Source organism: Ictalurus punctatus, chromosome 20 (genome assembly GCF_001660625.3).
Source record: "Ictalurus punctatus breed USDA103 chromosome 20, Coco_2.0, whole genome shotgun sequence".
Lineage (NCBI taxonomy): Eukaryota > Metazoa > Chordata > Actinopteri > Siluriformes > Ictaluridae > Ictalurus > Ictalurus punctatus.
This window is the reverse complement of record NC_030435.2, coordinates 12,867,542-12,895,194: the sequence shown is the minus strand read 5'-3', so window position 1 is coordinate 12,895,194 and position 27,653 is coordinate 12,867,542. Positions and strand designations below refer to the sequence as shown.

Here is a 27,653-nt window from a genome sequence, read left to right as displayed (position 1 = left end):
TAGGGGAAAATTACCCCTTCTAATATGGCGACCCCATTGACGTACCTTCTGCATATACGTTATTTCTCTTACCCGTATTTAGACAAATCCCGCCTCTTACAGCGTCATGCGGCTTGGTGGAAAACGGGTGGAAAACGTCAGGCAGCAGGAACGAATATTTCCTGCAGTTGCTGTGGCCGTGTCGCTGTTCTCACATAGTCAAACATGGCAGGAGGCAAAAAGAGAACTGCTCGCCCGTCCGTATTTCAAACTACAGTCAACTCCATATGGCAGGACAAACATCTGTTATTGTTCAAACCGGAGTACACTCTCCTGGTCGCGGCGGTGCTCTGGTGTGTGGAAGTCGGCATCAACGTGTGGGTCATTCAAAAAGTAGCATGTAAGTCCCGTGCTAGCTAACCGGCTAACAGACAGTGCTAACAGACAGTCTACAAGTACACGGTGTTGTTATGGCGTAAATTTTAAACCATAGGTATCGTTGGTCGTAAGATAATAAAATAATAATTAAAAAAAATACACGCGCATCATACACCTGAATACACAATAAAAAAATCGAACAAAATGACAAAAAGAAAATAATCAGAATTAAAAACAAAATTGTGCTTTTCTTGTTTAATTTACTGTAACTTGCGCCTTCTGCTAATAATTTTATTTTATTTTCATTCACACTAAAGTTTTCTTTGCCCTCGTTCCAAGTTTTTCGTTTATGATTACGAAAAGAGTTTCATGCAAATCAGGTACGGGATTAAAGTATTCTTATTCCTTGGTATTTTACGGCAGTTGACATCCAATTGTTGTATTACTGCCACCTACTGTCTTTCTTTAACTTTCATCCATCCATCCATCCATCTATACCGCTTTATCCTTTTCAGGGTCGCGGGGAAACCTGGAGCCTATCCCAGGGAGCATGGGGCACAAGGCGGGGTACACCCTGGACAGGGTGCCAATTTCTTTAACTTAGTCCTTGTTAATTAAATTCGACCACGCAGTCCAGTCCTCATTAGGAAATTAATCAAATATTTCCTTCCTTTATCATTATTTCCACATTCTATTATATTTCTAATATTGTACTCTCCTATATCAATTCTCCTTAGCTGTTCTTTCTTGTGAATATCTCCTGAATGACATAAAGACAGTGTTTAACTGTCTCCTCCTCCTAATATTCATAAACCTGTAGGATGTTTTCCTATGATATGTAGAGTTTTAGTTAGCTTGCAATTACCTATCCTTAGTCTACTTATAACTTGCTTTTTCCTTTCATTTTCCCTCTCTCTCTCTTACCTACTATATTTTGAACTCTGTACAGATGTTAGGGATGCACAATTATGGCCAAAAATGATAATCATGTTTATTTTGATCAATACTGAGATCATGATTATTCATTGATTTTTTGGGACAACATATGTTTATTGCACTTTCACATTTAAATAAACAGACCACTGCTTTCACCTCTATGTTGTGCTACATTCCTGCTAATGTACAAATCTTTGCATCAAATTAGACTGGTCCTTAAAGTGCATCATCTCATAGAAGCAAAATATAAATAAAATTATACCCAAAATATAGGATAAGTAAAAAAAATAAATAATACCATCAACCAAATGAAAATATGAAATCAAATATAGCAATATCTAACCAAATGAAAACAATTCAGGCCTATGCAGAAAAGGCAATAACAGTGTTTACAGGAACAGAGACGCAGCCAAATCACCCAATAGAGAGGTGCAGGAATGATGTCATTTTGTACCGGAACCCAGAAGTTAGCATCACGCTGGTTCCCTCGACAAAATCCCAATAGGATTTCCCCATAGGCTTTTGGATTATTGCAAAAAATAGGCTCTGTGATCAACAAAAGTTTACAATACTAACATGTTTTTTCCATCAAGATAAATTTCACAAATGAACACCACTTTTGTGAAGTTTGAAGCCTAAATACAATCGGCAAAAATAAAAAGCAAACCATATGCTATAAACAAACTACACCAAAGTCGCGTGACTTCAACGTCACCATCACCAAGCTTCCGATAACTTTTGCAAACTTTATTTAAAAATATTTTCCATAATACGGATATATTCTGTGGATGAATCTTCATCTACGTTTTTTTTGGTAATTGCGCACAGCATATCTGAACCAGTTTATCTGCAAAGTTTTTTCCTGTTCGGCGTGATGTCATTTAAAGTACCCGACAATGTCTGCAGTCCTGTTTAGCAAGTTGTTAGTGTTATGATTTCCCCTCATGCAAGCGCTAGAGCACGCAGCTTGCTCTGAAACCCGAAGCGAAGCACGTAGCAGGAGTGCTAAAATGCTAGCTCGTTTCCGGGTTTTGACATACAAAATGACATCATCCCTGCACTATTCTATGGTGACTGGCTGTAAGGTTAGGAAACGCTTGAGTTGATAGGCAGCTGAGTTTTCTATGAGCGGGGGATGAACTTTAAACGTCAATATCGCAATCGATCATGTTCATGTAATCATGGGCAGACAAAATCATAATCGAGATCAATATTCGATTAATTGTGCAGCCCTAAGAGATGTCTCCCTTTATTTTCATGATCCCACTGATGTTGCTGTTTTTCCATTATCTGATTGTTTCCTTCTGACTTTGGTAACTTAAATTTGACATCAACATGTCCCTTTTGGTGCCTCTTTTGCCAATCTATCAGCTTTCTCATTTCCCTGTATTCCCACATGCGCTGGGACCCACATGAATGTAATACTTCTCCCTAGTCTGCATATTCTTGAGTTTGTAAACAAAATTTCAAACAATAATTCTTGATGATTTGGAGTTATTCCATACTTAATACTCATAAGGGCTGATAGTGTCGCTACATATTAAAATGTTATCCCTGGTCTGTTCAGTCCATTCTAATGCTATTGGTATAGCATATAATTCAACTGTATATACATTTAAGCTGCCAGATGTTCTTTTGTTGACTCCCATTTCACATCTAGGAACGAATACTGCAGATCCTATTGTATCTGTTTGTAAATCCTTTGACACATCTGTAAATATTTGAATGCTGTCTTTGTATTATAAGACATTGTATTACAAGTCTTTGTATTATAATGCTTGTATTTATAATATTCACTGGCTATATATATTCTACTTCCTTTAATTTTTAAAAGCTCTAGATCAACCTATGGGTTTTCCAGTAACCAAATTGGTTTATCAGGCCACACCACAGTCTCAGCAAATTCTTTATCATACGCTTCGTTTTCCTTTGCTATTAAATCGCCTGTCCATCCAAAACTTTAATTCTTTCTCTTCTGCTTCTGCCAACATATCTATAATACCTTTTTCATTGGATGGTTATTTCCATGCCCCCTTAGATTGATCTAATAGTTGGTTGTCAGTTGCCTTCATCATAACCACAAAGGCATTTCACCTGCTTCAACCTGAAGTGCGCATATTGGGGAAGTTCTTATTGTCCCTAAGCATATTCTTAAAGCATGTGCTTGTTGGCAGTTCTCTCCCATCACCTCCCATCTTTTTAATCATACCCCATATTTCTTCAGTCTATTCAAACTCTTCAAAGAGTTTTCAGTTGAATCACAATGTTTTCCAGAATGTCATTTTTGTTTGTCTTATTGTCTTCCTTACTTCTGCCTGAGCTAGCATAAACTGAATCATGTGCTGAAAGTTGTGTTCTTTTAACTATCTTCAATGCTTTATTCCTGTTTTTTTTACTACTTCCTTACCTGGATATCCTTACATGGTCATCCCACCATGGTACTACTTTCTTTTTAATTGTTCCTTTAATCTTGGGAATAGACTCTGCTGCTGCCAATATTATAACTTGCTTTATTTTGTCGTCTTATGTTTCTAATCTAATGTTTCCTACTTGATGATAATCATATAATTCAGTGGAATTGCCAAGGTGTCAAAGCTAACTTCACAGAATTACAATGCTTAACTGGCATTTTAAATCCACTTGCTTTTTGTATTCAGGAAACTAATTTATCGTCAAATGATCCCTTGACCCACAAGAATTTTACAATGTTTAATGCATATTGACCAAAGTTACAACGACCCACTGGTGGATCAGCTGTCCTAGTGAAACAAGATATATTTCAGTTATATTGCATTAGATACCCAACTACAAGCAGTCTGACTTACTCTTCATAAAGTCACTACACTGCATACCTACATACCTCCCCAATGAAATCATTACACAACAAGAACTGGATAAACTTGTCACTCAACTGCCAACTCCATTCATCCTCATGGGAGATTTTAACGTCCATAACCCTTTATTGAGAGAAGACCGCTGCGATGTCAAAAGAAAGAGAATGGAAGATTTCACAAACAACAATGATTTATGTTTACTAAATGATGGGACTAAAACTTACCTCCATCCAGGTCATGGCTCTTATTCGGCAATTGATCTGACCATATGCAGTGCAGAGATTCTTCTAGATTGCTTGTGGCAGGTCTGGGATGACCTATGTGGAAGTGACCAGAGTTGAGTGTAACATGTTATTGTAATCTAATTAATTTTTCTGATAACGCAGTAATGTAACACATTTATATTTTAAATTTATCTAATCTGATTACATTTACTGATGTCAATAAAATTACATTACTTACGTTACAAATTACGTGTTAAGAAAACAATATTAATTAAAATGTATTTCTAAAATAAATCATGTTTTTACCCGAAGATTTGTTCGTTAGCTCCAAATAATTCTCCACTTGGAGCAGTTTGTCACTACATAACTGAATGTCACTAAAAGAAGACCGCCTGTAATTTTATATCTTCAGTGAATGGAGGCGAGACCAATTAGACAGGGTTTACAGGAAAATACATGGAAATACTCGTGTCTTATTGGCTGACGGCTCTCAAATCTGCAAAACATTAGCTCACACAGTCAGTGTGAGGAATAATGGAAAAATCTATTATTTATTTATTTTAAACCAGTAAAGGGGAAACTGAAACAGTAACATCCTCTGATGCTAAGCAGGAAAAAAAGGTATGTAAATGTCTATATGAGTTCCAGTTTACGTGTACATGATATGAGCTGAGCATAAGGAAAGATAATGTACTCTGCATGGCACTATAGCAGCTAAGCTCATACAACGAACCCTTGGCTAACGATATCCAAACGAGCCTAGTTAGAAAAGTTTTATATTTTATTGGTCTGGTAGTCTTACAAAAAGTAACAAAACCCAAGGCAAGTTTTATGATAAATCCGACTTTTTCTGATCATGTTGTACATTGCGCGCTAAAATTACTGAAAGAACTGAGTTTCACTTTGTAGTGTATTTTTGTCAGTTTGATGGGTTTTGACAGTAACGAGAAAGTAAAGTAATTAATAATCTGATTACTGATTGCTGCAGGTAAAAAGTAACGTAATCAGATTACAATTTTAAAGAAGTAATTAGTAATCTGTAGTCGATTACTTGTTTTTTTGAGTAATTACCCAACAATGGAAGTGACCACTTTGTTGTCCCCTTATCATCTCCTTTACAAAAATAGATGCCCAACAAAGACCCTCAAGATGGCAGCTTACGAAAGCAAATTGGTCTTCCTTTTAAACATTATGCAGTGAGAGATTTATTTCAATATTGCAAGACAATCAGGACCCCATAAAAAGCTTCTCTGATCAATTAATTGCTATTGCAGATGAAACAATACCAAAGACATCAACCAGATCACACTGTAAGGCTAATCCGTGGTTTTAATGAGCAGTGTAAAAAGGCTATCAAAGCGCGGAAAAAGGATGAAAGACTTTTTAACAAACATCCATCAACCGCAAACCTAACATTTAATATCTATAGAGCTCAAGCTCACAGGATCATTAATAAAGCAAAAAACAAAACAAAAACAAAGTTTGAGACAGTTTGTATCAAACTTAACATGTAATACACCCACGAAGAGGATCTGGAACATGGTTCGCAAGTGGGAAGTGGATCACAAATTCAACATATCAAAAATACACAAATAGAAAACTGACTCCCTGAATTCCAGTCTGCACGAGTACAACAGGGAAGTATATGGCGCTGAATATCTCCACTAATAACAAGGAACCATATAATCAACCTTTCAAGAAGGGTTGGAATAATTACTGAACTCTTTGAAATGCTCACACGATACTGATATTGGTCCAGATAAAATCCATTACCAATTCTTAAAGCACTTACTCCATAGTACATTATCCCTACTTTTGGAGAATTTCAACTTTGTTTGGTCCTCTGGTAAAATACCATCTGCTTGAAAAGAAGCAACAATAATTCCCATACCTAAACCAGGAAAAGACCATACTAATCCAAATAACTATCGGCCAATTGCCCTCACCAGTTGCCTTTGCAAAACCATGGAAAGGATGGTAAACAATCGCCTCATCTGGATACTGGAATCAAACAAACAAATAATTGACTTCCAGTGTGGTTTTAGATGTGGACAGAGGACCTTTGATTAGACTAGAGTCATACATCTCAGATAGTTTGAGTAGAAAGGAACATGTGACTGTTTTTTTTTTTTTTTTTTTTTTTTTTTTTAAAACTTGGAAAAAGCATACTATACAACCTGGAAGTATGGCATCTTGAAAGACCTTTATCAAATGGGTTTTAGAGGATGATTACCCATCTTCATCGTGAACATTTTGGGAAGCAAATATTTCATGTCCAAGTGGGGAACATTTGATCAAATATACACAAACAAGAAATTGGAGTTCCTCAGGGAACCATACTCTCGGTCATTCTTTTCAATATTAAAATGAACAGTATCTTTAATAACATTGGTCCCAGAATATTCTGCAGCCTATATGTGGATGACCTTTGCATCTGTTACAGATGGAGGGACATGAGCACAATTGAAAGGCAATTACAGTTATGTATTCACAAGATTAACCAGTGGTCAATTGAGAATGGTTTCAGATTTTCCAAAATCAAAACAGTTTGCACACACTTCTGCCTCCATTGATCCCTTCATCATGACCCAGAATTCTTCATCAATAGAGACCCCATCAAAGTTGTTAAGGAAACCAAGTTATTAGGCCTTCTTATGGATAACAAATTATCTTTTATCCCACATTTGAAAACTTTAATTATATTCATAGATTTAAGACACTTGTTTCTTAAAGTGTCAGCCAAAGCTAAATGGGGAGCAGAGTACACTATAATTCTGCATCTTTTTAGAGTATAAATCCGATCACGTTTGGACTATGGAAGCATAATTTATGATTCTGCCAGGAAATCACTCAAACAAAAGCTTGACACAGTGCATCATCTGGGATTATGGCTTGCATTGGGAGCATTCAGAAGCCACGAGTACACTGAAGCCAGTGAACCATTGCTTCATAATAGACGGTTGAAGCTATCACTCCAATATGCTCTTAAACTAAAGGCAAACATAAATTACCCAGCCTATTCCACAGTTTAAAAAAAAAAAAAAAATTTTTATCCCCAATACATTAATCAGGATGAGAACAAATCCTAAAAGCATCAGACCTTTTTGCTATTCGCAATAAACCACATTTGGAAAACTTAAACTTGGACAGTCTAAACCAGATGCACTTTAGTTCTTTACCCCCTTGGACACTAAGGAAACCAATCATCAACATGGATCAGACTCATCAGAAGAAAGGAATGACTCACTCAAATGTATACATCAGAAATATTTAGACATTAGATATGTCTTCCCTTTTCACTTACCTATATTTACAGATGGCTCAAAAGTGGAAAATGGTGTAAAGGTGTAAAAGTACAGCAAAATAATTTTATCTTCACTAGGGCTGCAACTAACGATTATTTTCATAATCGATTAGTTGGCCGATTATTTGTTCGATTAATCGGGTGGGGGAGAGGCAAGCTTTCAGTACCCTTTTTTGTTTATTTAAAATAAAATCCACAAACTGAGTGTTACAAATAAACTTCAGACTAAAACTTTACACAACTGTTTGTCCAAAACAGAAAATAACTAATACACACACGAATATATATTGTTAATGTATGACTAGTTTAATTAGGTGCTTTTTGTGCATCCATAAAAATAATGCATAAATACTATAAAATAAATTTTATACACACACACACACACACACACACACACACACACACAGTGGCAAGAAAAAGTATGTGAACCTTTTGGAATTTCATGGTTTTCTGCATAAATTTGTCATAAAATGTGATCTGATTGTCATCTAAGTCAAGGGTATTGAAAAAAAAAATAATGCCTAAAATAATAACACACAAAAAAAATCTGATCTTTCATGTCTTTATTGAACACGCTCATTCAACATTCAAAATGGCAGTGGAAAAAGTGAACCCTTAGAATAATAACTGGTTGAATGGAGCTGATGGAGCAAAGCAGGCCCAAATCATGATGTTCCCTCCACCATACTTTATGGTTGGGATGATGTTTTCAAGATGATATGCCGTGCCCTTTCTACACCAGATGTAGTGCTGTGTGGTTTTTCCAAATAGTTCAATCTTGGTTTCATCAGTGCACAAAACATTTTTCCCATGCCGTTGTGGAGTGTCAGTGTGCTCTTTTGCAAACTTCAGGCTTGCAGCAATGTTCTTTTTATTAAGCAGTTGCTTCCTTCGTGGTGTCCTGCCGTAGATACCCTGCTTGTTCAATGTTCTACGTATTGTACATTCATGAACAGAGGTGTTAGCCAGTTTCAATGATGACTTCAAATCTTTGGCGGTCATTTGGAGTTGTTTCTTTACCTCGTTGATGAGTCTTCCTTGTGCCCTTGGTGTCATTTTGACTGGGCGCCCACTTCTTGGTAGAGTAGCAACAGTCCCAACGTGTCTCCATTTGTAGAATGTTTTCCTAACTGTAGACTGGTGAATTTCTGAAGTCTTTTGAAATCACTTTGTAAACCTTGCCAGCTTTATGTAAATCAACAATTCTTGATCGTGGATCCTCTGAAAGCTCTTTTTGGAAGGGCATGGCTCACATAAGCATGTGCTTCTTGTGCAGAGCAAACTCCAAATGTTTGAGGGGTTTTTAATCAGTCAAAGTAGCTGTAGTCCACACCTCCAAACTCGTTTTCTTAATGAGATTCCAGGTGTGCTAAAACCTGACTCCAATTAGCTTTTCTGAGGGCATTAACTCAAGGGTTCACATACGTTTTCCAGAAGCAGTGAGGTTTTTATGGTTGTTCTCAATAAAAGACATGAAAGATCAGAATTTTTTTTGTGTTATTATTTTAGACACATCATATTTGTGAATACCCTTGACTTAGATGAAGATCAGATCACATTGTATGACAAATTTATTCAGAAAGCCATGAAATTCCAAAAGGTTCACATACTTTTTCTTGCCTGTGTATGTGTATATGTGTGTGTATATGTATGTGTGTGTGTGTGTGTATATATATATATATATATATATATATATATATATATATAGCGCCATCCGCTCGACACAGTGCTGTTCCGAGCCCTTCCAACAAAATCCCCTCAGAGAAAGCAAGAGCCCGGATTAAAGTCTCTATGGGTCCACTGGTTATAAACTGACAGCTCTTCTCTAGCCAGTCAATAAGCTGGGAGTAGATGACATCACGAATGCACTACTCTGCCTCTTACTGTTCGAACATGTCTTGAGCAGTTGAATATGGACAATCCCACACAGCCACAGGCAATCGATATAAATTTAATTGATTAACCAGTGGACCAGTAGAGGCTTTAATCCCGCCCCTGATTTGCGTGAAAGTCTTTTCGTAATTTTTGTAATCATAAGCAAACAACTTGGAAACGAGGGCAAAGAAAACTGAAGCTTGAATTAAAATAAAATAAAATTATGAGCAAGCATCAGAGTAAGTTAAACAAGGAAAGCACAATTTTGTTTTTAATACAGATTGTTTTGTTTTATATTTTTCTGTAAAGCTGCTTTGTGAGGTGGTCTGAAAAAATTGCTGGAGCTGAATTCACAAAAAAAAACCCCACAACCAACCAAACAGAAAACGCCCTAAAAATCAGGGTTTGACCAAGATAAGTTTTCCTGGCATTACTTTGACATCTGTACTTGTGTCCTGCAGAAGTCACATCAGATAAATAAGAAGCCAGTTTTACAAACAGTCAGTCCTAAAGATGTCAAAGTGTGATTTATTTATTTATTTATTTATTATTTTTTTAAATTTTTCACCTGTCAAGGGGTGGGATATATTTTTGGCAGTATGGGAACAGTTAATTCTTGAAATTGATGTGTTGGAAGCAGGAAAAATAGGCAAGCGTGAGGATCTGAGAAACTTTGACAAGGACCAATTTGTGATGACTAGCTCAGAGCATCTCCAAAATGGCAGGTCTTGTTGGCTGTTCAGGGCATACAGTGGTTAGTACCTACTAAAAGTGGTCTAAGGAAGGACAAACAGTGAACCGGTGACATGATAATGGGCACCCAAGGCTCATTGATGCATGTGGGGAGCGAAAGGCTATTCCATCTGGTCCGATCCACTACTTAGCTACTGTAGTACAAATTGCTGAAAGAATTTGTGCTGGCTAAGATAGAAAGGTGTCTGAACACACCGCACACAGCAGTTTGCTGGGTATGGGGCTGGGTAGCCCCAGACCAGTCAGAGTGCCCATGCGCTGACTCCTGTCCACTGCACAAAATGCCTACAATGGGCATGTGAGCATCAGAACTGGACCATGGAGCAATGGAAGAAGGTGGTGCACTAGGACCTGGTCTGATGAATCACGTTTTTTTTTTATTTTTTTTTTTTTTTTATAAATCATGTGGATGGCCGGGTGTGTGTGCTTTTCTTACCTGGGGAAGAGATGGCACTAGGATGGACTTTGGGAAGGATGTAAGCTGATGGAGGAAGTGTGATGTTCTGGGAAATGCTCTGCTGGGAAACATTGGGTCCTGGCATTCATATGGATGTTACTTTGACACGTGCCACCTCCCTAAACATTGTTGCAGACCAAGTACACCCCTTCATGGCAACGGTATTCCTCAATGGCAGTGGCCTCTTTCAGCCAGATAATGCGGCCTGCCACATTGCAAAAATTGTTCAGGAATATTTTGTGGAACATGACTGAGTTCAAGGTGTTGAGGCCCCACCTCGGTACTTGCAGGACTTAAAAGGTCTGCCTGTAACTTCTTGGTGCCAGATACTGTACCACAGCACACCTTCAGAGGTCTTGTGGAGTCTATGTCTTCATGGATCAGAGCTGTTTTGGTGGAAAAAGGGGGACTTACACTATGTGTAAGTTTTAATTTTTCAATACTGGTTTTAATATTATGGCTGATCTGTGTATTTTCCCACTGATGTTCGCTCCGACAGACATCAGTTGAGTGAACAGATGATGACGAGGCTCAACTGTGTCAGTTGGGCATGGTGTCTTTATTTTGAATTGGAGTCTTTTAATGCAGTTTTCTCCCTTTGCCTTCTTTTTGGAGTAACCACAACTCTAAAATGAAAGAAGCTTACTTCTGTTTGGTATAGGGATGTCAGGATACCAAAAATCTAGTAGGCTGTTCCGATACCACCAAAAGTATTCGATACCAAAGTCGATACCACAGTGTGGTTTAAAAAAAAACGAAAAGAAATACTTTTTTTTTTTTTTTTAATAAAATTAAAAACTTCTGGAGGACATCCTCCTCTAGCTGATACTGGCAGAGAGAGAGAGAGAGAGAGAGAGAGAGAGAGAGAGAGAGAGAGAGAGAGATAGATAGATTTTAGCTATCAAACACTGTCTGACAATGACTAAAAATAAATGCTAAGGTGCACTCCTAAACACACACACACCCCTTATATTCTGAATATAAGCATTAGTTTAAATTCACTGACATGGTGGCATGCCAAAAAGATTTATTAAAACCATTATCAGTTCAATAATTATTTGTGACATTAGGTTACATTTTGCTGACAGGACACGGGCTGAATGGCGATGCATGGTGGCCCAATAGGAGGTAGTTTATAACATTGCAACGTGTTAGCGTAGTTAACAAATAACTGGCTATCGCTAACATTACATAACTATCATAACTAGCATAACTTTAGCTGGTTTCATGGCCACAATGCCAGCTGCCTCAAACAAACATAATATAGGGACCATCTTTCAGGTGCTTTGCCAAATTCCAGGTGTTTCCTTGCTTTGTTTGAAATGAACGATAGCATCGGTTGCACCGATGCTAGCTTTCCTCTCTTTTCCTATCAACGAGTCGGGGCGGAGCTAAACTTATTAAGCTAAGATAATCGTCTGTAGTTTTTCCCATGTGCTTGTAGGCGTTCTTCTTCTTCTCCACTTGTGGACTGACTAAAACACTTGCACGCATTTGCTGCCCCCTTCAGTTCCGGAAGAATTGCAACCTCTGTACCTTCATTACCAACGTACTTGCGCTACTGCAGAAAAACAGGTACCGTCACGTTTTAAGAATGCTGGTACCAAAGTATCGGTTCTCGTGACATCCCTAGTTTGGAGACATGCAAAAGAGAAACATGTTTCAGTTCCAGAAAACTAGTAGAAAACGTCAAAATGTGACCATGTGAACTACTCAAAGGAACTATTTTGCAATGTGGAAGTATGCCACCCATTCATATGACATGATTTTCAAAATGCCCATATAAATGAGTAAAATTTGCTCAACATTGTTGCATTATTTTTGTCAGAATATTGAAACCTGTCCCATCACTGTTTTATCTCCCAAACACACCGTCTGCCTCCACAGATACAGAGATTGACTGGAAAGCCTACATGGATGAGGTCGAGGGCGTCATTAATGGCACCTACGACTATACCAAGTTAAAGGGTGACACGGGGCCTCTAGTGTGAGTTTCAGTCAACCTTGCAGACCACAAGTGTTGAACTTGGGGTTCTGCAGAACACTGCTTAGTTTACTGTTGACTCTATCCTATCTTTTTGCAGCTTTTTCTCTTAAAACTGATGATGTAAAACTTCTCCATTCACATTCATTATTGGCTCAATTTAAATGAAAGTATGAATGATCAGCTGTATCACTGGATAAAATGTTTTAAACCATTTTAGAATATTTGAGGTGTGTGTGTTTCAGGTACCCAGCAGGATTTGTGTACTTTTTCACTGCACTTTACTATATTACGGACCAGGGGCTGAATATTAGACTGGCACAGTATTTGTTTGCCAGCTTCTATCTTATCACCCTCTGGTTGGTCTTCCGCATCTACCACCGTACAAAGAAGGTGAGATCCGCTAAGCACACACAGACTCCAATCATGCAATAGATTGGCCTAGCTGAGGTGGATGGTTCATTCTTACTAAAATAAACATTAACCTGGAATATACAAACACTAACTCCTTCATCAAATGGATGTACAATCAGTATAAGATAGAATGCTGTATAATATTTGAATAACACAAAGGCTAAATATTACAGGTAAAGTATGCCAATTACAGTGCCCTCCACTAATATTGGCACCCTTGGTAAATATGAGCAAAGAAGGCTGTGGAAAAAATGTCTTTATTGTTTAATCTTTTATTTTTAAAAAATCTGAGACCATTCCTCCAGACAGAATCTCTCCAGATCCTTCAAATTTTGAGGTCCATGCTGGTGGACTCTCCTCTTCAGTTCACCCCACAGGTTTTCTATGGATTTCAATTAGGGGACTGGGATGGCCATGGCAGGATCTTGATTTTGCTGTCAGTAAAAAAAATTTGTGTTGATTTTGATGTATGTTTTTGGATCGTTGTCCTGCTGGAAGATCCAACCATGGCCCATTTTTAGCTTTCTTAGAGTCCATGATGCCATGTATCCTAACAAAATGTCCAGGTCCTCTGGCTGAAAAACAGCCCCAAAACATTGAAGAGCCACCACCATATTTAACCGTGGGCATGAGGTACTTTCCCATATGGCTATCTCTCTGTGTGCACCAAAACCACCTCTGGTGTTTATTGCCAGAAAGCTCTATTTTGGTTTCACCTGACCATAGAACCCGATCCCATTTAAAGTTCCAGTAGTGTCTGGCAAACTGAAGATGCTTGAGTTTGTTTTTGGATGACAGTAGAAGCTTTTTTCTTGAAACCCTTCTAAACAATTTGTGGTTATGTAGGTGACTTCGGATTGTAGTTTTGGAGACTTTCTGACCCCAAGATGCAACTAACTTCTACAATTCTCCAGCTGTGATCCTTGAAGATTTTTTGGCCACTTGAACCATCCTCTTCAGTGTGTTGAGACAATATAGACACACATCCTCTTCCAGGTTGATTCATAACATTTCCAGTTGACTGGAACTTCTTAATTATTGCCCTGATGGTGGAAATTTGCATTTTCAATGCTTGTGCTATTTTCTTCTAGCCACTTCCCATTTTGTGAAGCTCAACAACCATTTGCCGCGCATCACAGCTGTATTACATGATATAACCCATTATGAATGACTAAGGGAATTTTGTGTTACCTATATTTATACCCCTGTGAAACAGGAAGTCATGGTTGAACAATTTCCTTTTATTAGTCACCCAGGTGTAATTTTAAATATCAATGGAATATACTTCAAATATATGTTTCTCATATGAATTCATAGGGGTGCCAATAATTGTTGCACACCTATGTTTAACAAAGATATTTTTGGATAATCCTGTGTTGTGTTTGCAGTTGTTTGATATCCATGAGAGCAGAGTATTTTTGTCTTTTTTTTTAAACAAAAGATCAAAAGGTTAAACAATAAAGATAATTTTTCACAGCCTTCTTTGCTCATATATACCAAGGGTGCCAACATTAGTGGAGGGCACTGTATGTCTTGTGCTTTGAGTATAAAAATATGATCCTTTTCATAGGACATTGGTGAATAAGATTTACATTGTTTGTTTTCTTTATTTATTAAAGGGTTTATACAACCACATTGAACTATATAAAAAGTCATATATAAACATTTTACTTCTTGTCTCTTCAGGTCCCACCATATGTTTTCTTCTTTGTGTGCTGCGCATCATATCGGATCCACTCCATCTTTGTGTTGCGACTCTTTAATGACCCTGTGGCCATGATGCTGCTGTTTGGAGCAGTCAACCTCATTCTGGATGAACACTGGACCCTGGGCTGTGCCCTCTATAGGTAAAAGGACATAGACAAGGATAGAGTTGGATGGATAGATGGATTTCTGGATAAAATATAATGGGAACAAAAAGGCCTAGTTTTGCATGGCTTTTGAAAATGTAAAGCTTAACATGTCATGACTGAGTTCATCATCTCTTGCAGTGATTGTGTATGTGCTTAAAATTCTGTAATCTCTGTAAATTCTGTAATGTGGACAGTCTGGCAGTGTCAGTGAAGATGAACGTGATGCTCTTCGCTCCAGGACTCCTCTTTATCCTTTTGTCAGAGTTTGGACTGATGAAGACCCTTCCCAAGCTCACACTCTGTGCCATCATCCAGGTCTCACACACATTCTGACAAAACGCATAAAAGCATGTTGAGACATTCACACTGTATTTATAAGCCACAGGCCACTGACCTTCAACATCCATTTATTTTTAAGGTCCACAAAATGTAGGTAGCTAAGTTATATACATGCTACTCTATGATTTATATGTATTAGCCAATCATTTGGATTTGTTGTTTCACCACATCCTACCTGATTTATGTAGGATTGAGAGTCTATTCACTAGTCACTTGTTGCTAGAATCACAGCAGTCACAAAGCCTGTTGCTTGCTACTGTGAATGCTGGGTCAGATTACAGGTTTAATATACTCACAAAAAATCACATTCTTGATTAAAATAAAGGAATAGTTATAGATAATTTGTTTCTGATTTATATACTATAAACCACACATAAATTAAAGCAACTCTTCATCTTAGTCTTTTGTGCTTCTTCTCATCTCATTTCCCCTTTCCACTAGCCTATTTTTCTCCCACCATCGGTCTTAACTTCCCTTTCTTCCCTGTCTTTAGCTTGTGTTAGGTTTGCCCTTCCTCTTGGTGAATCCTGTAGGCTACATGAGCCGGGCATTTGATCTGGGCCGTCAGTTTCTTTTTAAGTGGACAGTGAACTGGCGCTTCTTGCCGGAGGACATTTTCCTCAGCAGGTATTCTCTTCACCCCACAGCAGTGAGTTGGCATTTATTATTGTACACTGTGTATGAAGATGAATGTGGCTCTGTATGAATTGCAAATCTCCTTTTTGGTACATTATTGCTAATAATGACACATAATGGAGAGAGCAACTACAATAGAATAGAACATGTTTAATAACATAATGATGATGTTGAACATGTGCAATTTCCTTCTTTAGGTACTTCCACCTGGCACTGTTATCTGCTCACCTGACCACACTTATCTGTTTTGCATTGAGGAAATGGAAGAGGTAGGAGGCTCTTTGATGTTCCACAGTGACAGAAACCTCCTGTGATGGGGTTGCAAGACTACAAATTTTTACTAGTTGATCAATAACTCAAAAAAGTAGTCAACTTGTTGTCTTTTCCATAGTTAAATCAGCAATTATTTCAGGAATCACTATTTTTATACTGTTTTATTTATGTAGCATAGACCACGCAAAACCATAATTTGGCTAACAGCTGTATACAGACTACAAATGATGTTTCCAGCTTCAGTGCTTTTGAGCACAGCACAGAATCTTTATCACTAAATGATAAAATCCTAGCTTAATGATTGATGGAGGACGCAAAGTCTACAGCAGTGTCTCTGAGGTTTTAACACCATATTAAACTCTGTGTAACGTATGGATCAACCTCTTTGAGATGGCATGCACAACTGATTTGACCGCAATCTAGCTGGATACAACTCCATGCAAAGTTATATCCAAGTATTAGAGGTCCATTAAAGCAAAGGAAAATGGAAAAAAAATTCCGTGCAGTTGACAGTAGAACTGACTTCATCTAATTTTTTTTCAGACTAACAAAGTACATTTACCTGCTTTATTTACTGTCTGCGTGACTTTCTTTTTTTTTTTTTTTTTTAAACTGCCTGACTAGTCAACATCTCCACAGCTGCTGTGTTAGTCCACTAATCTATGCAACTTGTCTACTGTGATATAAACTCATTCAAGAAGAGAAATGCAGACATGTTTAAAGTGTGTGTTTTTGTGTTTTACAGGTCAGGGAGCAGTGCTTGGGCTCTTTTGAAAGATCCATCAGAGAGGAGGCCAATGATACATAAGCTCACCGCTGATCATATCTTTTTATGTGTCTCATTTTAAAACTGATAAATTTTGTATATATAAGAATTTATAGTCCATCCGATAATGGACTTTTTTGAGTTTTGGGATGTTTTTTGTTCTGTACCCAGGCACATAGAGATGTATCTGAAAATAGGAGGTTCAGTTATAGAATGTCAGCTTTAATTTTGGAGGTCTGTGTTTGGCAAAGCATTTGGAAATACAGTCTGGCCATTTAAGGGCTCATAAGTAATCAGACAATTGTATGTCAATTTTTGTAAGTTGTTTTATTAGCTCATGGAAAAGAAACCTAACAATCATGTTTAACTCTGGAGAACTCAGCTGCTATCTCTTATTATGAGGTCCAAACAAGTGTCCATTGTCTTTTGTTCCCTTTTTCCTTTTGTTGTTTGCTTTCCTTTTTATAGAGTTATATTTCGTTAATGTGTTTGCTGATCAGTAGTTCAGTGCTCCCTAACCGACTCTCACAGATCGTTCTCATCTTGTACTCTTCCAACTTCATTGGCATGTGCTTTTGCCGCTCGCTGCACTACCAGTTCTATGTTTGGTATTTTCACACTCTGCCCTACTTGCTGTGGAGCGGTGGAGTGAAGAAACTGGCTCACCTGCTCAGGTGAGAACACATGCATACCCACATACACCTGAAGTGATCATGTGTGCTACATTTTCTCTTTACAAAGTTTCACTTGTTTTAATTGTAAAAGTTACTACCTTGAGTCTAGGGCTTTTCACACTTGAAATAGTTATCCCTGGGTCATTCTAAACCCTGTATAAATGGAATCCTGCTTTATATTGTTTCACACTGCTCATACTTTACCCAAGATTAACAATGTTTCACACTGTACATTCCTAAACCACCCTGGGTTAACTTTCTTATTTGCATATTTATAACAACCATGATTGGATAAATGACTATAGTGGTGGGGGTGTGGTTGAGCATCAGTTATCGATGGAGTGGAGATGGGTAGAACTGGCAGGTAACATGATGATTCTCAACTGTGACGTATTAGCACGAGTTTGCTTGTGTGTGCTTCCAGTGCCCCATGACAAGCCAGAGAAAGAGAGATATCTGAGCGCATGTGTTTTTATGATAATGAGTCTTTTATTGGTCACCTATACATTACAGCACAGTGAAATTCTTTTCTTCGCATACCCCAGTATGCCAGGAAGTTGGGGTCAGAGTGCAGGGTCAGCCATGATACAGCGCTCCTGGAGCAGAGAGGGTTGCTCAAGTGCGGTACAGTGGCAGCTTGGAAGCGCCAGGGCTTGAACCCCTGAACTTCTGATCAGTAACCCAGAGCCTTAACTGCTAAGCCACCACTGCCCTCCACTAATATTGGAACCCTTAAAAAAAATTCACAAAAATATTTTGCTCCCATGGATATAAAACGATTGAAAACACAAGACAGGTTTATCCAAAAAATATATATTTGTTAAATATAGGTGTACAACAGTTATTGGCACCCTTTTAGTCACTACTTTGTGCTATCTCCCTTTGCCAAGATCTGTGTCCTATAATGCCTGATGAAGTTGGAGAATACATGGAAAAGGATCTGAGACCATTCCTCCATACAGAATCTCTCCAGATCCTTCAAATTTCAAGGTCCATGCTGGTGGACTCTCCTTTTCAGTTTACCCCACAAGTATGGGTTTCAAGTCAGGGGACTGGGATGGCCATGGCAGAACCTTGATTTCGTGGTCAGTAAACCATTTTTGTGTTGATTTTGATTTATGTTTTGGATTGTTGTCCTGCTGGAAGATTCAACCACTGCCCATTTTAAACGTTCTAGCAGAAGTTTTCATTTAATATCTGTTGATATTTGATTGAATCCATGAGGCCCTGTATCCTAACAAAATGTCCAGGTCCTCTGGCTGAAAAACAGCCCCAAAACATTGAAGAGCCACCACCATATTTAAACGTGGGCATGAGGTACTTTTCCATATGGCTACCTCTCTGTATGCACCAAAACCACCTCAGGTGTTTACTGCCAAAAAGCTCTATTTTGGTTTCACCTGACCATAGAACCTGATCCCATTTAAAGTTCCAGTAGTGTCTGGCAAACTGAAGACGCTTGAGTTTGTTTTTGGATGAGAGTAGAGGCTTTTTTCTTGAAACCCTTCCAAACAACTTGTGGTGATGTAGGTGACCTTCAGATTGTAGTTTTGGAGACTTTCTGACCCCAAGACACAACTAACTTCTGCAATTCTCCAGCTGTGATCCTTGAAGATTTTTTGGCCACTCGAACCATCCACTTCACAGTGCATTGAGACAATATAGACAAACTTCCAATTCCAGGTTGATTCATAACATTCGACTGGAACTTTAATCATTGCCTTCTAGCCACTTCCCGTTTTTTGAAGCTCAACATTTTGCCTCACGTCATGGCTATATTCCTTGGTCTTACCCATTCTTCTTAATGACTAAGGGAATGTGGCATTTGTCTTGCCTATATTTATAACCCTGTGAAACAGGAAGACATGGTTGAACAATTTCCTTTTTGTAGTCACCCAGGTATACTAAAAATGTAAAATATCAGTGGGAATATAGTTCAGATATATTTTTCTCATATTAATTCATAGGGTTGCCAATAATTGCTGCCCACCCAATATTTAAGAGATATATTTTGTTTTTTGGATAAACCGGTGTTTTGTTTGCCGTTGTTTGATATCCATGAGAGAATTATTTAAACAAAAGATCAAAAGGTTAAACAATGACAATTTTTCACAGCTTTCTTTGCTCATATTTACCAAGGGTGTCAATATTAGTGGAGAGCACAGTATATACAGGTGCATCTGGGAAAAAAAAAAAAAGTGGAATGTTGTGGAAAAGTTCATTCTTTTCTATAATTTTATTCAAAAAGTGGAACTTTCATATGTTCTAGATTCATTACACATAAATGAAATATTTCAAGCCTTTTTTGTTTTTGTTTCTTTTTTTGTAATCTTGATTATTACACCTTCCAGCTCTTGGAAATCAAAAATCCAGTATCTCAAAATATTAGAATAAAGAATTTATAATACAGAAACTTCGAACTTCTGAGAAGTATGTTAATTTATGCACTTAATACTTGGTCAGGGCTCCATTTGCACAAATTACTGCATCAATGTTGCGTGGCATGGAGGCAATCAGCTTGTGGCACTGCTGAGGTGTTATGGAAGCCCAGGTTGCTTTGATAGTGGCTTTCAGCTCGTCTGTATTGTTGGGTCTGGTGTCTCATAGATTCTCTATGGGGTTCAGGTCAGGCAAGTTGGCTGGCCAATCAAGCACAGTAATACCATGGTCAGCAAACCAGTTACTAGTAGTTTTGGCACTGTGGGCAGGTGTCAAGTCCTGCTGGAAAAGGAAATCAGTATCTCCATAAATTTTGTCAGCAGATGGATGCTTGAAGTGCTCTAAAATCTCCTGGTAGATGCTGCATTGACTCTCTACTTGAGAAAACACAGTGGACCAACACCAGCAGATGACATGGCACCCCAAATCATCACTGACTGTGGAAACTTCACACTGGACTTCAAGCAAAGTGGATTCTTTCTCCAGTCTCTGGCACATTGATTTCCAAATGAAATGCAAAATTTACTTTCATCTTCCCCATGACTGTGGTTGTGTGTACTGAACCAGACTGAGAGATTAAAGGCTCAGGAAACCTTTGCAGGGGTTTTGACTTGATTAGCTGGTTAGAGCTCTTCTCAGGTCGACATTTCTCTATTATAAATTCTTTATTCTAATATTTTGAGATACTAGATTTTTTTTATTTCCATGAACTGTAATCCATAATCAAGATTAAAACAAAAAAGGCTTGAAATATTTCACTTTTTGAATTAAATGACAGAAAAAAAAGAACTTTTTTAAGTTATTAAGATTTTTTGAGATGCACCTGTATAATATAAAATATACATCCACAGTAAAATAATATAGTTGAAAAGCAAAATTAAAAATGGTTAAGTAAATAGAGTCCCTTTTGACTTATCAAGCCTGCCTGGTTTCCTTATTTCCCTCCGAACCAAAAAGGGAATTGTTATAATGACTTTTCTGACCATAACTGTAAAAATTAAACTGTCGCCTATTCATTCCATTGATGCGATTTCAATCACAGTTGACATTTTTTTTTCCATCAAACACTGCAACTACTGTTTTCACAACATGTGGGGTTTCAAAGCACCTGATATGAGGCATGCGCTGTTCAGTTTCCTAACATTCTAACACCGCATTTTCACACTGTACTCGTTTGGCATTGCAATGTGTGGTTAACACCACAAAAGCAGTGCTAACGCTGCTTCAGAGCAGGGTTTCATAACTCTGGGTAAAAAGCGGTGCTAACCCTGCTTCTAAATTACAGGTGTGAAATGTTCCTCTACTGTGGGTTAAAAGTGGGATTTAGAACGGCAATAACCCGGGGTTAAGCACAGAGTGAAAAGCCTTTCTGTCTTCTCATCTGTTCTTGCACTCTTCTTGTTGTCCCCTGTTTTTCTTTCTGGATTTCTCTCTCTCATTTGCTTTCTCCATCTTACACTTTTGTCTTATTCATTAAATTTCTCACGATGTCATCCTGTCACTACGTCACTCTGCTTTTTTACTGATGTATATCTCCTCTCCTTCTCTCTGTCTCTCAGGGTGTTGATACTAGGTCTGATAGAGCTGGCATGGAACACGTATCCTTCCACCACCTACAGCTCGTTGTCCCTGCACGTCTGCCATCTCATCATCTTGCTATGTCTGTGGTTCAACCCGACCCCTTCTCCTCCAGATATGGGCTCAGAGTCCCATAAGGTCAAACGCCAATGAGTGGTGCTTCACCCGCAACTGTGTTCTTGCTCCATACACATACCTCTCTTCTGGATAAAGGAGGGACAATGTTAGCATTGTTGTTAAATCAGCCTGTGATCTCTAAGGGATGACCTTGGTTCAGATGTTAGTGTGCAGGAAACAGCGGGAGAAAATAGCTCTGATTTTCAAGCTGCTTAAAGAATTTTTTTAAGATGGACAATGTGGAAGTCACATGGATCAGCATGTAATGTGACTTTTTACATGTAGGCCATTACATGCGACTTGAAAACACACGGTGTTGCTTATTGATATTGGGACATTGAAACGTTGGAACGAAGGTCTCATCTATAGCAGTGGTCTAGAGATCCTGAAAAGTTTGATTTTCGGCCAAATTTATGGCACCTGATTCAACTAATCAGTAGTTGGGATTTCATCTGGCTATTGTCTGGAATACCATTTTGACATATTGTTTATTACAGTGGTTCTCAACCAGGGGGGCATGCCAGGAGAGATAGGAAAGGGGGCACAAATTGTTTTCAAGAAAGAAAAACAGACAGGGCATCATTTGGGTACTCGGTGTATTTTATTGCGTTTCAAATAGAATGTGCATAAATGAAAAACCCCACGTTCCCTCTCCCTCTGCATTTTCTTTTTCTCGGGAGAGGCGGCGCTTAGCCTGCCTTTTATCTAACTGTCATTGCAGACCAATCTTGCCAACATGGCAACTTTTCAGACTTCTTTAGCGACTTTTTTGCAAAAAAAAAAAAAAAGCATATATCAACAAATCGGCAACTTTACAAATGTTTCCAGTACTGTCCTGCAAACGCGAGGTTTTGCTTTCCCGCTGCAATCTCACCTCTCTCTGCGTCTGCTCTGTTCAGTGAGTGGCTGAGAGCCGGAGCAGCACATTCCATTGATCGCACGGCAGCTGACAGACGTGAATGTAAAAAGAAGCAAGCGCGGGTATCCCACTGATTGATTTAACAATGGCATTGTTGAATGGCTAATGAGATGCACGCTTCATCCTAATTTACATAATTCATATGCGAATGTTTTTAGAATGCAAGACGATGTAAAATAGTACACATTATTATAACTGTTATTCAAAGTAGTTATAGTGTTCAGAAACATTTTTGATAATTCATGTTCCATACCTGTCTGTTATATAGTTTTATAAAAGTCATAAAAGTTATTTGTAAAAATCATAAAAGTAATTAAAAAAGTACAAAAACACAAAAGCAAAAACAAAATCTATCTATATATAGGGGAGGCTTGGAGGGTGGGGGGGTTTTAGCTACAAAAGGTTGAGAACCTCTGGTTTAGTACAGTGTTTTTTTGGAGTCTGTAATCTTTGCACTCCCTTATGTTAACACATAGTTTTACACCAAATGTGACAATATTAATGCGACAAAACCATAGTTAATCGAAATACCACAAACACTTTCTACTGACTCCAAATATTTGTAAACTTTTGTATGAAACATACATACTACCTTCAGAAGACATTAGTTAGCTGGATCAGGTTTGTTTGATTTGCATCAGAGCTGTTGAACTGTGCAGGAAGGTAATTTCGGGGAGTTTGGTGGGTTTGATTCACAACCTGTTTATCTATATTTGGTGTTTCTTCTTGATCAGTTGGAGAGTTTAGTGGGCTTGGAAAAATGTTTAATGGAATGTCTAATGAATAGGTGTAAAGTGGAGAAGACCTTTTGGACCTTTTTGTGCTAACTCCTCCATAGATTAGCATGCAGTTTATAATTGAAATATACTTACCGGAAATGTTTAGTTGCAGTTATTGCTGCACAAGTGGTCACTTCAGCTGCTGAAAGCAATATGCCTTAATATGGTTAACATACTTCTGCCACTCACAGATCATAGGTCATTTTTCCTCAATAAGTAAATGACCAAGTATAATATTTTTGTGTCCTTTGTTTAATTGGGTTCTCTTTGTCTACTTTTAGGACTTGTGTGAAAATCTGATAATGATTTAGATCATATTGATGCAGAAATATAGAAAATTCTACTTTCAAGCACCACTGTATTGCACAGGTGTGCTTTGTAGTGCATTATGTACATGACCTGACCATAAAGGAATGCTTCAATCAGCACTGTGATGTTTTTTCAAAAACAGGAGAAGAGTTTGAAACCCTAGTAATGAACTTTCTGAAGCAGAGCCAACTAAAAGTTGAGGACATCCGTGGCCAAGGTTATGGTGGAGCAGCCAACATGAGCGGGCCTTACAAAGGACTACAGTCCAGAATACAAAAGCAAAATGAAAAAGCATATGTTCATTGCCATGCTACTTGCTTGAACTTTCCATATGTGAAAAGTGCAAAGTCAAGCATACACTGTCTTTTTTTTTGTCTTTTTTTTTTTTTTAACAGTATTTGAAAAACTTTACACCTTCATTGCCAATTTCATGAAACTGCATGCAGCATTTGTACAAAGACAACAAGCCATTAATCCATGCCAGCATACCCATGAGCTACAGAAGCGACAGAAGAATTTATCCTTTGCTTGGAGATAACAACTCCAGAAATTCCTAGACTTGGCAGCAGCATACACTGTTGTAAATGGTGTCATTAGCAGAATTAAGAAACTGAGATCTGAATAGCAATTTTAAAAAATATAAATCCTGATGCTACCATTCAAGTGGAGACAGGAGGGATTAACATGCCTAAAATGATTCCAGGGCTAGCAAGAAGTTGAAATGTAACAGAAAAGTTTAAGTACTGCTCCACAACAGCAAATGAGGACTACCAACCCCAGACTTTAGAGGAGTACTACAGAGGAATGATGTACTTCAATTTTTGGATTTCCTGATTCAGGAATTCTATAGGCGATTTCAAAGGAAATAGAAAACTGATGAAATCCTGCATTACTCGATTTAACGCTGGTTTGAGCCCCGCTCTGAGCAGGTGGTCTGGCTACAAGAGCACGTTTCAAAAAATAAAGTTGTAGCATTATGAGATTGTTCTCATAATATATTGAGAATAACGTCATTGCATTATGAAAACAAAGTATAATTTTGAGAATAACATATATTAATGGTAGAAAAACTACATGATTATCACAACGATAGAAAGCTGAGTCAGCAGCTTAATCAATGCAAGAAATGGATGTGGAGGATTTAGTTAACTAAATCATACTTTAGGATTAGGTTCAGCAACAATGAAATTCTTTGTGTTTCGACAAAAAATCTGACAAAGGGGATTTAACACATCACTTCTCGGGGACAAAGGATTCCACACCCCACTTGCACCTGTGTGACATCAAAGTAAAGACAAAAATAAACTTTTCGCCAACCACAGCAGATTGGGCTGCTTTAAATCATCAAAGCCATATAGGATTAAATAATTAATAATGCTTACTAAAATACATTAAATTGTTTAATTAAATGTTTTAACTGCTATGTGGGATTACATTCTTAAACAAAAGCACAGCAAAGTGTTCTGGCCTTGGTCTCCGGTCTGGCCCTGCTGAATCTAGGTGTAGTATTTTGTCTTTCTTCAGGGACACATTTAAACATATCAGGTACAATCACACCTGGGAGGAGAGACCAGCGAACGTGATGTGAATTTGAAAAAGTGTTTGGGGTTTCTGGCAGTCTCAGACAGAATGTGGACATTACTGAAGAGTAATGGGGTGTAGATAAAGGAGAAACTGCTGATGTAGATCTTTGAACTGGTGCCTCACAATACATGTTGAATGATGAAATTTCGGCAAGTGAACCCACTGACCATTAAATTTGCATGCGAATCCAAAGCTACTCATAAGCTATTCAAGCTTAGTGACCATATGCATTTTACTCTCTCAATTGCCCAATGAAATAAACTGCTTTCCTTTTCTAAAAAAAGTTTTTAAAAAGTTAGTGATACTTTCACTAACTTAGCAAAAACAATTTTTCTTGCTCACAGTTCTAAACTGGTGGGTCAGTGAAAATAGGTCAGTAAGAAATTTTCAGTTGCTCAATAAGACCCATTATGAAATACAAGAATATAGTAACATTTCCCCCCTAGCATGTGATTTAAAAAAAGGACATACAAACGAGGAACATTATAAGCAATTTACCATAAGTGCTAACAATATTCGTTCAGTGTTCTGTAGATGGAAAAAAAAGTCAAACTGCATTTGGAATAGACAGTGATTTCTGTTATTGTAAAATAATCTTACAAAGCATTATTTTATTATATTTCTGCATAGTATTTAATTTCACTGTGCAGAGCTCTGCAGCGAACGCTCACTCCCTTGAAGCACTGAGAATGTGGCTTTATTTGACCAAAATATACTTTTGTTCGGGTGGTAAATGGCCATTGCTTAAACCACTAGCTACAGTCTGTTACAAACAAGATCCATCCAGTATGTGTCATTGTTACATAGCTTAACTTGAGAATGCAGTTCATCATCACCATGGAAATTTTTTTTTTTTTTTTTTTTTTTTTTTTTTTTTTTTTTTTTTTTTTTTTGGCTGAACTAGGATAATCAGACCACTTGTATTTCAACTTTACAATGATACCAACATCATGTAGAGGGATAGTTTACATGTAATGGACAGTGAAATATTGCATCAAATTTCGTTTGGGTGCAGGCTTTTCTGAATAAGTTATTTCATAGCTTTGTTTAGTTATTATTTGATGATAAAGAATGAACAAGTATTTAAAAACGTTTGACTGGTAGTTTACTTTAAAAACGATTTTACTTTATCTTCATTAAATAAACTTTTCTTTGGACTAATGTAGAAAATGTTTGTAAAATAAACCGTGGAATTAGCAGAAATAAACAACAATATTTTAGGCTTCCAATAAAAACATGATATTTATGATAATTACAGCCACGTAAGAGAGGGAGCACTCCTTACGTGAGATTCAGTTTGGCACTGGTGGGAGCACTTGAGTCTATGCGCAACCTGATGGATATTCTGGGAAGTGAAACAGATGTATTTAATTCTAAGAAACTGGTCTGACTACTCCTGCAGCATTTCAGGGGTGGGCAATCTTATCCGGAAAGGGACAGTGTGGTTTTCATTCCAACCAAGCAGGAGGCACACCTGATTCCACGTGTTTAATCAGTTGATCTTGGCTTTCAATAGTCTCAGGTGTGGTTTCTGCTTGGTTGGAATGAAAACCTGCACCCACACCGGCCCTTTCCGGATAAGATTGCCCACCCCTTAGCGTGATAGGCTTCCTGATCCTACATAAGTAAAAACATTTTTTAAGGTCACAACTGTGTTAAAAGCTAGTTATACCGTCAAATCTTTGAACCCCCCCAACACCCTTTTACATAAAAGTTATGTGTTCAAAATGGCAGTGTACACTAGATTTATATTCAAGTTTTATCAAATGAAAGCTTTAAAAAATCTGATTATAGACACATTTTTTAAATGGTTAGTTTTTGTCTCATAGGCAAGTACTTATCTTTAATCTTAACAACATTTGCCCCAAATGTGACTAAGCTTTGGCTAAATAATTAATTCAGGAATATAGTACAGGGCACAAAAACTGCATTTCCAGTGGCTTTTTTTTTTGGTCTTTTTAGCATCATTTTTTTTGTCTTTCTGTCTGTTCCTGATTTTGTCATGCTTAGTTAATGTTTTTGTATGATCTCTTAAATACATAAGGCAGTTGCTCACAGAGTTGATCTGGTATATCTGCTAAATGTGTCAGGGCTATAAACCACCAGGCATAGTATTGTGAACTGGAAGCAACACAATGGCATAACACCATATTGTTTTTCATAATAAATTTTATTCCAAGATTTTCTGATTGATTCTCTCATTCTGTTGCATATCTCAGTACAGCTTCATCAAAAAGTCTAAAGTATGT

The 27,653-nt window shown here is 37.7% G+C and overlaps 2 protein-coding genes across 2 annotated transcripts in view; one reads left to right on the top strand and one right to left on the bottom strand.

The window, feature by feature from the left end:
- Positions 1-212, bottom strand: part of mul1a (mitochondrial E3 ubiquitin protein ligase 1a) — a 44,854-nt gene extending 44,642 nt beyond the window's left edge. Inside the window, exon 1 of the mRNA XM_053673690.1 lies at positions 73-212. The gene's annotated coding sequence lies outside the window, so the exon portion shown is untranslated. The remainder of the gene's footprint in view (positions 1-72) is intronic.
- alg3 (ALG3 alpha-1,3- mannosyltransferase) lies at positions 205-27,585 on the top strand. The gene is made up of 10 exons (XM_017496116.3): positions 205-379; positions 12,628-12,727; positions 12,970-13,117; positions 14,825-14,985; positions 15,186-15,306; positions 15,824-15,957; positions 16,164-16,235; positions 16,985-17,061; positions 17,535-17,679; positions 21,678-27,585. Exons 1-10 carry the CDS (start codon positions 205-207, stop codon positions 21,847-21,849), a joined length of 1,305 nt encoding a protein of 434 aa, XP_017351605.1. The 3' UTR covers positions 21,850-27,585.
- Positions 27,586-27,653: the final 68 nt, after the last annotated feature.